Consider the following 12,514-nt stretch of genomic DNA (forward strand, 5'->3'; position numbering starts at 1 on the left):
TGTCATGATTATTTGCTGCTGTTGATTGAAATATTGAATGAATAAGTACTAGATTGAGCCTAGACTATAACCCAACACAACAATGGAACTCTTTTTACACTCTTTGCACACACCCCTCATAGTAGAGCATAGTGATGAAATCAGTCCTAGCCCTCCTTAGAGCCTCCATGAACAAATCTCACAAAGTAATGGGAATCTATGGGGATGAAATGATGAAACAATTCAGTCATCTTGTGTTCATGCAGTGCCTATCAACCTCAAAAAAACTATCTATTAATGGTGATGCTATATGGTGGTGAATTTCATGGAATGAAAATATGAAATGCTAGGTGGAGTGGCTTATTGAGGCGATGGCAGAAGTTTTCTTGAGGATGTTTTGTGTGAAGGAAAATGACAGAGGCTCTTCTGAGGAAAATTGATCAATTGGATGATCTTCTAATTAAAGGGTTAGGAGGAAGATCTATGAGAACTTAAAAATGATCTTACCGAGAATAGTTCTATACAAAACTTGGGTTTTGACAAAGCATGAAGCCTTCGCATTAGCTGTTTTCTTGTTTGACACATCACTGACATATTCTAACCATCTCATGGAATGAAATTTTCTGACCTTACAGTTTTAGAATCATCAGCATGTATATATTTATATTTTAGCTTTTCATCAGCTGAGGATTTTTTTTTTTTTATTCATTATCTTGCAGTTAACAGTGCTGACTGTATATGCCTTTCTTTATGGGAAAACATATTTGGTAAGTTGGATTTCGTTAAACTTTCATGTTTGTAGTTTATTTAAGCTTTATGTTCTGTCAATGTCATAATACTCTGTTTGAGATTATCTTTCCTGATGTTCAAAATTTCATTTCCAAAATTTTATTGTTCACACCAGATCAAGCCTTTTTTAAGTCTTGAGTTGGACAGTTTCATTTCACTTTTTTTATATTGTTATCGGTGGTTTGTTTGGTTATTTTCTGGAATTTTGCCTTGTTTTTATCAGTTTATTTGCATCAATCTCTCAATTTTAAAGTATTTTTTCCTTTATGTTTGCATGTTATTGGCAATTTATACTAGGAGGTTGTGGACAGCTTGTAATGAAGTAATAATAAGTACAAGAACACTGCTAGTGCTAGTATAGTTATGTATGTTCAACAAAAATCAATACTTACTAGTTATCGCTTCAATTATTTCTATACTTATGAACACAAGTGGAATCTGTTTCCAGGCACTATCTGGTGTTGGTGAAACCATTGAGGAAAGGGCTAGGATAACTAAGAACACTGCCCTGAGTGCTGCTTTGAATACACAATTCCTTTTTCAAATCGGTGTCTTCACTGCTGTGCCAATGATCTTGGGCTTCATTCTTGAACAAGGTTTTTTGAGGGTAAGTGTATGTGTCCCTTTCTTTATCCTAGTAGATATCACGGAGAAATCCAGTTGAACAAGTTGTCTGATGCTATCAATTTCTTGAGGGTAAGTGTATGTCTTTGTGTCCCTTTCTTTAATCAAGTTGCACACCCTTCTGCAAGTTTGAGAGAGTGAGACAAGGTGGTGTACCCAATCAAATTTGTTATTCTTATAAGAAAGTAACTTGTTATGCTGGTTTCCCAAGGCATGATTAAAGAACCAAATGCTTTGTTTTTTTTTATCTCCATTATGGTTTTTTCCCCAACAATTGTTCTTTGCCATTCATTATATCTGACTGTTACTTTTACTATTTTGTTTTTAAATGCAAGGCCTCATGAACTTGTGTAAACTTATTTGAGTGCTATCCTACAATTTCTGGCATTTGGCAATTGTTTCAATAATATTGATAAGATAGTACTTGTTTGTTCGTTCTGTCTTGAACTTTATACATTAAGTGTCATGCAAGCCAATAATTAGAAAATTATTCAATTTCTTCTAATTTGTGTTTATTTCTTTATTTCTCTGCAGGCCATCGTCAGTTTTGTCACAATGCAGTTCCAGCTCTGCTCTGTCTTTTTCACATTTTCCTTGGGTACAAAAACACATTATTTTGGTCGGACCATTCTTCATGGTGGTGCAAGGGTTTGTCTGCCTACTCCGTGCCTTCTTTTTCTTTATTTATCTTCTCAACTGTTAATATGTTTATTTGTCAACAGTATCAAGCAACTGGTCGTGGGTTTGTTGTCCGCCATATCAAATTTTCCGAGAATTACAGACTCTACTCTCGTAGTCATTTTGTTAAAGGGTGAGGCTTGTTGTTTCTCTAAGTACTCATAAGGGGAATATCTGGTGTGATTATCACACTACCTAAAGTTTTTGTAGAATTAAGAGAGAGAACATAAAGAGAGAAACAAATTAGTGTGCTGGAATTGGATGTTCTATAATGTGTAAACTCTTGTATTTATAATGATATATATGTAATTCTATTGAGCTAAGTCCGTTATTATAATACTAACATAAATTTTAATCTTAATACGTCTATTATAATTATTCATAACACTTTTCCTCAAGCTAGAGCATAGATATTAATCATGCCTGACTTGTTACAAATATAATTGTTATGTGTCCCATTTAAAGCTTTTGTAGACACATTTATTAGTTGATCACTTGTTCTAACATGAGAGATGGATATAAGCTTTTGCTAAACTTTTTCTCGAATAAAATAACAGTCTATTTCAATAATAAAAGTCCATACTTGTTATAACAAGTGGTATAAGAGTCTGGATCTCTAAGTAGTACTACGTAGATGTGGGTATGCACCGTCCCGACGTGGATGTGGGTGCGCATGGTGAACCCCAGCTGTGCAGTGATGAACACATATCCCTCTGGAAGGGTCCAGTGCGGGTAGACCTCCAGGAGAGGGCAAGGGCCAAAGTATGGTGTGGTGTTAAATGATTTCGTTCTAGGAAAAAATTGTTAGGATGTGCGAATAAAGTCTCATATTGACTGGAATTGAGGAGAATCAAGGACATATAAGTGTGGTAGATCTCCATTAGTATGAGATTTTTTAGCTGATATCCAAAAACAAAACTATAAGGGTTTAAGCTCAAAGTGTACAATATCATACTAATGTGGAGATATAGTAAAAGTTTATACTTGTTATAACAAGAATTGTTGAGATGTGCAAACAAAGTCCCGCATTGACTAGAATTGGAGAGGATCAAAGGCATACAAGTAGTAGATCTCTGTTAGTATGAGGCTTTTTCTGATGTTTTTTTTTTTTTTTTTATGACGGCAGCGATGGCGACGAAGGAGGAATCCTAAAAGGCTCTGATATCATGTAGAATTAAGAGAGAGTGAAACAGATTAGTGTGCTGGAATTGGACATTTTACAATGTGTAAAGACCCTTATATTTATAAAGATACATATGTAACCCTAATGGGTCAAGTCCGATATAATAATACTAATATAAATCCTAATTCTAATACATCTATTATAGCTATTCATAACAGTTTTTCACATTTCAAATCATTTACTTATTGTCAATACAGTCTTTTTCCAACATTCATTGCTCAATTCATCCAACCTTTGTTAAGAAATTTCAAGTAGCATAAAATTTCTAAGTACAAGATCATTTCATTTCTCTCACTTATTTTTTATTTCTTGATATTTATTTATGTTTGAGAAAAGAATGAGAGAAGTAAATGAATTAGATTTATTTATAATTAGAGTAATAAATACTATTAAGATGTTTCACATTGGTTAAGAATAAAAACATAATACTCCTTATAGGGTTTAGGACAAATCTCTTCCAAAAGCTAGTTTTTGGGAGTTAGACAAAAGTTTCTTAACATGCTATTGGAGCTTATCCAATTTAAATGTTGGGCTACCTACAGATGTTGGGTTCTATTGGGCCACTCATGCAAATGTCTAGTCTTTAGCGTGAAAAGTGTGTTAAGATGTCTTACATTGGATAGAAATAGAGACAAAATACTCTTTATAAGATATTGATAGAGTAGTCCTCTTCCTAAGAGCTAGCTTTTGAGAATAAGTTAAGTTCAAATTTCTTAACAAACACAATTGATATCAATTATGTGATTACAATGTCGTAATTAAATTATTGTTATATTTTCATGATGTTACATAATTACAAGATTCTCAATAATTCCTCAAGCCAAGCTGTGGAGTATATAAATTACACCATACTTGTTACATATATAATTAATTTGAGGAGCACTCAATCAAAGACTTTGTAAGAAAATATGCTAATTGATCATTTGAATTAACGAAACACAGGTGTTGCTATCTCCAAAAAAGACATTCTCTTTAATAAAACGACAATTTATCTCAATATGTTTGGTTGTTCATGAAATACTAGATTTGAAGTAATATGTAAGACTGTTTGATTATCATAATTAAGTGCAATTTGTGTAACTTCCACCAATCTCAGTTCTTTGAGCAGCTTCTTGAGCCTGATAAGTTCATAAGTGGCTGAAGCCATAGCTCAATATTTTGTTTCTCATTAGTGCCTCTAGTAGAGATTTTTTGAATTGGGAATCTGATGAGTTCTTATTGGGTTCATTAATCTAGAGCTGTATATCCATATATCATTCTAACCGAAGGTTAACAAAAAACTAAATGAATTTATTTGACTGTTGTTATTCTAATTGAATAATAAAACGCTTGAGAACTCAAACAGTTTTGGTTGACAGTCTTAGAAAATTTTTAGGTGTTTTACTTTTAATGCTTCTCACTTTATAGGAATTAGGATAGCTCACGTATTGTGCCATGTAGTATTTATGAAATTATTTTCATTTAGATTGCATCCTTATTTTCCCTTTACCTTACAAATAATTATATTCCTATATTTTGTCTTCAGGTTGGAGGTTGTGCTACTGTTGATAGTATATCTTGCTTATGGCTATAATGAAGGTGGTGCAGTCTCATATATTCTTTTAAGTATTAGCAGTTGGTATATGGCTCTATCCTGGTTGTTTGCTCCATATTTATTCAACCCGTCTGGATTTGAGTGGCAAAAGTAAGTTTTTTTTTTTTTTTTTTCCTTTCAGCTCTATATCTCGTATTTACCGATTTTCCCTCTTATGGTGTTATTTTAGGGTGGTAGAAGACTTTCGAGATTGGACCAATTGGCTACTTTACCGTGGTGGAATTGGTGTTAAGGGAGAAGAAAGCTGGGAAGCTTGGTGGGAGGAAGAATTGGTATATAATATTTTTCCTCAATCATAAATGTTTTTCTTGCTTTGATATTTCTTTGTATCCTTATCTGGCAATAAATTGTTGCTTGGCTCCCATAAAATCTCAAATATGATGAGCACAATGATATCTTACAGAATTGTGTACCCCATAGGTTTTGTTTATCTGGAAATTTGTGCTATTTGCAGCTCTAGTTCTAAACAATAACCAAGCCTTTTCCCACTAGGTGTAGTGGATTGTCATGTTTTGTTGTGAATCACGTCTTTAAACAAACCATTGACCATTAAATCATCTTAATGGTTTTGCCTATAATTTTTCTGTCTCCTTCAATCTTTAATCATAGGGCTACCCCACATATGATCTACACTCCTTGCTGAGGGCTTCTATAGTTCTTCTCTACACCTTCTCCAAACACCTAAGACATATTCTATTATTTTTTGTACAATAGGTACTGTCATTTCTAATCCTACCTTGTCCAGTATGTCCACACGTCCAACAGAACATTCTCCTCACTGCTCCATTGAATTCTAGTTCTAAAGAAATGGTCGATTTAATTTTTTGCTGCTGGACTGGTGCTTTCATTTAGAATGATACCCAATGTTCTTAGTGAACATTGGGTCAGTGCTTTCCATTTAGAGTAGTTTCTCATTTGTTTTAATATTTTTTTGAAGGGAAAAATTGTGGATTTGGCTCCTTTAAATTGAGGAAATATGTATAGTGAGAAAGTAATGGATGAATCCACCATTTATTTGAATTAAAGCTCCTTATCAACTTAACAAACTTTAAATCTGTGGTAGTGTCACCTTTACTTTCTCATTTTACATATCTCCCCGCTTAAGAGGAGCCTAATCCCAAAGTTGTTCTGCAGTATGCTATATAAGCAGTTCTGTAGTGTCTATGTTGGAGCAGATTGCCTGTGTTTTTATATGACGTTTCTCTGCCCTTAGATATGTAGTTGGACAGGATTGTCCATATGGATTTTCTCTGGTGCACTACCCATACTTGTTTCCCTTTGACATGCGGCCAGACTGCACAGCTTCGCGGATATGCTTAATCTCTTTGGTTGATCTCTGGTGTATCATTTATTTGTTTGCTTGTTAAATTCAAATTTATCTTCAAATTCAGTTCTGCATGGGAAGTATTATTACTGTGATGAGCAAAAGCCTTTAGTCACGCTTTCTTCAGCCAGCTGAAATTGAGTCAAAACCTCCTGAATATGCAATTTTATTAAATTCAGTTGAGAAATCATTAATGGATAACTTGAATATAACTAACAACAATAGCTCTATCCCACTAAGTGAGGCTGACATGAATATAACATGCTTAAGAGTTTAGTTATATAATATAATTGATTTGCAGAGGTAAAATCAACCTAATCCTTGAAGTAGACATCCCCTCTTCATCTAGATACTGTTGGGTACTGGTTATTGAAAGAAATTCGCTTCTCTATTTTCGTGTGCATGAGCAAGGACTACTACAGTGCACTATGGGTTTGATGTTAGATTGTGGCAGATATTTATTGATGAAAGAAATAAACAACTACTGCAGCTAGATAAGCTATTATGATTATATAACTAATTTGCATATAAGATCAAGCTAACCCTTGAAGTAGACAGTCCCTCTCCCTCAAGATGATAGGCTGGGTAGTGAGTAATTCAAGGAGATGTAACTTCACTATTTTCATAAACTCATGAGCTAGGGCTATGATACATTATGGATTTAATATATAAGATTGGGGTGACATATATTAATGAAGGAAATGAACAATTATTACAACATGGTGAACTATGTCCATCTTTGTCATTCAAAGGATACAGCTTATCAGACCTGCAATATTTTGAAGAGCAATTTGGGATAAGATGAAAATTATTTACTTGGTCTTTTGTCTTTCATGAAAGAATTACATAAGATGCACCATATCACCATAAATTTGGTTTTCCTAAATATAGTATCTCATGGGACTGATTAGTGATTACTTAAATTCATACAATCTTGTGAGGATATTTGCTTATTGTATGACTCTTCTATTGTTTCCAATGTTGATCTCAAAATTGCTGTCATATATATATATATATATATATATATATATTACCCTTTACCCTCTTCACCTTCGGACACTCTTAATTTTACTCAGTTTTGAGTTTTGATTTCTTCATTGTATATTAACGTTATTCAAATATCTTTTCATGTCTTAATAGTCATAAATTATTCCATCAACAGGCTCATATCAGGAGCTTGGGTTCAAGGATAGCAGAGACCATTCTCAGTCTAAGATTTTTCATCTTTCAATATGGTATTGTTTACAAGCTTAACGTGAAAGGAAGCAGCACTTCATTGACGGTATTACATGCGTTTTGCTTCATTCTCTGTTTTCTTTTTGTCTGTCCTTTTGGAATAATTAATAATTACTCTACATAGACCTTTTTTATACAGAGATTCCTTAACTCCTAAATTACAGGACTAGTTCTTGCTGTATGTTAATACCTAAATACACATTTGTTGCATGAATGATATCTATAACTATATAACTTACCAGTTTTTGCATTGGTTTCTCTTCTGCTTAACATAACAAATGTGATTCATATTAAGTGGGGTATCTAGAATTAGACAATCTAAGGCTATAGAATTATTTAATTAGAATTATGACCTAGTATTACTATAGATGAAGGTTAGTGCTGTATATATTTTCACATTAAATCAATATCAATCTCATCATATTCAGTCTATTTTATGGCCTTTTTCTCCCTCTAAACTATATAATTGAATATATATATTTGTCATACGAATGATTAATACAAAAATTAAATAGAAATATATAGTTATCTAATTATTATAATTACATATTTCTAACATTCTTTCTCAAGTAGAGGCACTGAGCTTGTCATATATATAACTAAAATGAGAATCTCTTAATGATTTGGTAAGGACATTTGATAGTTAATCATTTGAATTGACAAAACTTGTGATAATATCTCTAGAGAAGATTTTCTCTCTAACAATGTTATCAATGGTAGATGGCGACTCATGGCAAGTTATGGCAGATTTATAGCGGATATAATAAAAATATAAAAAATATTATAGTATGCATATATAATATTTATGTACACAAAAATTTAATAGAAATTCTCAAGTTCACATCATCATCGTTCCAAGTAACAATGTAAAAGAGAAAAACAATGCAGCATGGATGTTATATTAAACAAAAATTGCTAAACAGAGCTTGAACAGCAAAAGAGGATGAATAGCAAAATAGATCTTGAACAGAAAAGCAAAGGAGACCGGAAAAACTGATTTTTCCGGCGAAATGGAGTGGGTGACCCTCGAGATTAGCTGATTTTTCCAGCAAATTGGAGTGGGTGAGTAGGTGAGGATGGGAGAAACTACTACGTTAAGGTTTTGACTTTTTGTGCAAAGAGGAAGAGTGTGGAGGAAGATGAAATATATGTTTTATCAAAGGTAAATGACCTTTCTACCTTTAAAAATAATCAAAACAGTGCGTTAAACAAGAAAAACAAAAAAAGGTTTCTTCCTTTCCCCAAAATCACACAATAGCACCCGTGACTTCTGCCTGTTTTGGCCATGAACCACTTGCAGCAACGTGGCGGTCAACAGTTACTCCCCACCGCACCACACCAGTGCATTAGCGCCGCTATTAACAACTCATCTTAGGGTTTTCATGCGCGGGTCAACCTCTAAACAGGATCGGGTTCGCTGCCCAACCTTGCAAAAACACTGTTTTTCAACAATTTCTGCCATGGCTGCTGTTACCGCCATGCGCGTAATGGCCGCCATGGAAAAACGCCAGAAAATGCTAATGCTGTAATGGCAAGTTAAAAACTGCCATCGAATTCCACCATGGCCAGCATTTAACAACACTGCTGTCTAATAAAACAATTGTTTATGTTAATGCTTGATCCTTTCACGAAATACTAGATTTGTATAGTATGTGAAGCTACTTTAGTATCATGGATAAGTGTCGGCTGTGTAACTTCTCCAAATCTTAGTTCTTTGAAAAACTATACAAGCCAAATAAGTTCACAAGTTATTGAAGCCATGGTTCAATACATTGTTTCTGCACTAGACCAAATAACCACACTTTGTTTCTTGCTTTTCTAGAAATTCAAATTATTATTAATAAGGATGCAATAATTAGATATACACCTTCTGTTACTAGATTCTATCCAATCTCCATCTGAATGTCGCACAATTTTAGTATGTCATTTGTCTTCATATAAAACCTCCTTTGTGGAGCTTGTTTAATATATTTTAGAATGTGAATTATTGCGTTTTAATGTCCTTCATAAGGTAAGTTAAAGAACTAACACACCACATTAATTGCAAAAGAGATGTTTGGACGAATAATTAGTAGATTATTTAATCTTTCAACCAATCTTTTATATCTTTATAGATTTGAAAGTGACTCTTGACTAGGCATAAGTTTGGTACTAGGGTCACTAGAGGTATTAGTATCAACAAATTTTGTCTCCATTAATCTAAGTTTGTTAAGATCTTTTGTTTGAAAGTGGTTTCAAAGGTGCTACTTTACTTGCTCAATGTCATGGTGATTATTTCCTATAATGGCAATGTCATCAAAGTATCAATCAAGTAAATATAATCTGAGACTGAATGGTGATTGAAAACTTGGTGATCAACTTCACTTTGAATCGTATCAAAATGTTGAACTATCATGCTAAATTTGTCAAACCATGTCTTTGGAAATTACTTAATACGGTTAAGAAACTTGGGTCTAACTCACTTTTAAAAGCTAGCTTATAGGAGGAAGACTGTCTTAGCCTTTATAAGGAGTATTTTAACTCTATTTTTAATTAATGTGAGACATCTTAACACACTTTTCTCACGTCTAGTACTGGACATTTGGTGTATGAAATTTGCAAAACTGGACATTTGTACATATGGCTAAACAGGAATGAACTTTGATATGATGTTAAGAAAATTGGGCTAAACTCACTCCCAAAAATTAGCTCATAGGAAGAGGACTATCCTAGTTCTTATAAAGATTATTTTGATTCTTTCTAACCGATGTGAGATATCTCAACAAAGACTATATGAATTTAAGACACTACCACTTTGAATCAAAAGTTCTTGGCAGCTTGGAGTATAGGAGTAAGCAAAATCTGAAAATGGTATTGTATTTTCCAAAATGGATAATTTAGAGGGAATAATATTGGTGGGTACTAAATTTGTAGAATGTTGTAATATCTCAAGGATACAAGACAATTTAGAGGAAACAAGATTGGTTGGTGGCTTGGTGCTAAATTTGTTGCACTTATGGATCTTAATACCGTCCTCTAGGTAGGACAAGGGAGTCACTTTTGTATCCAGAAAGGTATAGAAGACTAGTTGAGAAACTGAACTATCTGACTGTCAAATACATGGTGAATGCATATTGTCTGAAAATATCCCTTTTTTTAAAGAAAAAAACATATGATAAGGATTTTGGAAATTAGGATGTGTGATTTTATAATTATAACATTGTTTTTCTTACAGTGTCCCCGTGTTGTCGTGTTGTATTTTATTAAAAATGTCATATCACCATTTTGTGTCTTGTATCATATCCATTCTTTCTAGGTATCAGCAGCTGCTTTCTGCAGTGATGTTTGTTTTATGGGAATTGACCTCATTGGTTATGTTTAAATTATCCATATATACATGTTTAGGATGGCTTGATTTGTTTATATTTGTCCAGTGTTAGTATGAAAATCATTTTACATATCTACATGTGCATAATATGCACTGGTTAGTGAACTGACTGCTGATGTTTGGCATTTTGTATAGGTTTATGGATTCTCATGGGTAGTTCTGGCTGTGCTTATAATTCTTTTTAAGGTAAAAAACATGCACTGTGTGTTTTGTTAAAATCTGTATTGTAGTAATTTTGTATCTTGAGGGCTATCTTGTATTTGTTCTCAATAGGTATTCACCTTTAGCCAGAAGATATCAGTCAATTTCCAGCTTCTGCTGCGTTTCGTACAAGGACTCTCCCTTTTGGTGGCACTGGCTGGTTTAGCTGTAGCAGTTATATTGACTGATCTCTCTTTACCTGACATATTTGCTTCTATTTTGGCTTTCATTCCTACCGGATGGGGAATTCTGTCTGTGAGTTTCTTTTCTCCATACATTTGTGTTATTAGTTATTTGTGCTTACTGCAATTTGATTGCATGCTTACAAAGTTACAATAGTATTTTGTGGCCAATGGTCATGGCCAAGCTGACACCCAAACAGGGATTAGTTCTAAATTAGAAGGTTTCAGGACACTATCATTGGTCCTGCCACACACACACACACACAAAAGGCATTGGGGGTGGCCATAACTGCTCGGAGATCAAGTGTGTCATGGTCACTGGCGTATGTGATCATTTCATACTGTTTATTTGCTGGAAAAAGTCACCACAAAATGGGTCACGTGGATGGGTTTGCAGGGAAATTCAAACCTGAATATACATAAATATTATTGTGTGGAGAACTAGCCGTTAGTATTTATATCAACCTTGATTGCAGAGGAAGCAGTCAGGATTTCAATCTTGTCATTAAAATTAGAATTTTAGCATATTACCTGGACGGGGCTTTGCTTTTCCCATCAGTGATTCCCTGGGGTTTGGTGAAAAAATAAGTCAATTTTCCGCTTGTACCTTGTGGTTTGAAGATTTTAGGGTAACTGGTTCCTTCGTACTTTTTGTCTCCTCTTTCGTGTTTTTTGCTCCTTTACATCATTTTCTTTTTTTATGAAATTGTACCTTGCCCACATGATTGTCACTGAAATCTTGTGCATTTGCGTTTTTCTCATCTAGAATCCTACACATTTGTCGACCCACTTCTTTTGCTACAAACACTATTCGATGTGCTGAAATGGAGCTGAATTTTTACAGTTGTTTTAATATCTCATTTGTATGCACCCTGACTTTTGTACATTGATTGTCCTTGTTTAGATTGCTGCAGCTTGGAGGCCGGTGATGAAGAAGCTAGGATTATGGAAATCCGTTCGATCAATTGCTCGACTGTATGATGCTGGCATGGGAATGCTCATCTTTGTACCAATTGCATTCTTTTCGTGGTTCCCATTTGTATCAACATTCCAAACTCGCCTCATGTTTAACCAGGCCTTTAGTCGAGGGTTAGAAATTTCTCTAATTCTAGCCGGGAACAATCCAAATACTGGGATATAGTTTTACATGGTCCATGCCTTGTTCCTAAATGAGATACCATCTATTTCGTGAGGCGGTAGAGTTAGTAAATTTTCTTGTAGAAAGCCTACATTTTCTGTAGGTCTCTTCAGCTGTGTGAATAGTTGTAACATCACTTTTCTAGTGGATGTCATTTAAATTGTTTGATGTAGCATTTGATTTAAATATCTACTAGTTTTAAGTTCTCATTCCGATTAA

The 12,514-nt window shown here is 34.0% G+C and overlaps 1 protein-coding gene across 2 annotated transcripts in view; it reads left to right on the top strand.

Annotated features, from left to right (window-relative positions):
- LOC113873286 (callose synthase 9) overlaps positions 1-12,514 on the top strand; it is a 43,417-nt gene extending 30,903 nt beyond the window's left edge. For both annotated transcript variants that reach the window (XM_027511337.1, XM_027511338.1), the window contains exons 43-52: positions 699-746; positions 1,217-1,375; positions 1,927-2,040; positions 2,115-2,203; positions 4,779-4,937; positions 5,017-5,119; positions 7,334-7,453; positions 10,910-10,960; positions 11,048-11,230; positions 12,062-12,514. In XM_027511337.1, the coding sequence (XP_027367138.1) occupies positions 699-746; positions 1,217-1,375; positions 1,927-2,040; positions 2,115-2,203; positions 4,779-4,937; positions 5,017-5,119; positions 7,334-7,453; positions 10,910-10,960; positions 11,048-11,230; positions 12,062-12,298 (1,263 nt within the window). In that variant the 3' untranslated portion in view covers positions 12,299-12,514. The remainder of the gene's footprint in view (positions 1-698; positions 747-1,216; positions 1,376-1,926; positions 2,041-2,114; positions 2,204-4,778; positions 4,938-5,016; positions 5,120-7,333; positions 7,454-10,909; positions 10,961-11,047; positions 11,231-12,061) is intronic.

Source organism: Abrus precatorius, unplaced genomic scaffold, assembly GCF_003935025.1.
Source record: "Abrus precatorius isolate BTA unplaced genomic scaffold, Abrus_2018 Scaffold7, whole genome shotgun sequence".
NCBI lineage: Eukaryota > Viridiplantae > Streptophyta > Magnoliopsida > Fabales > Fabaceae > Abrus > Abrus precatorius.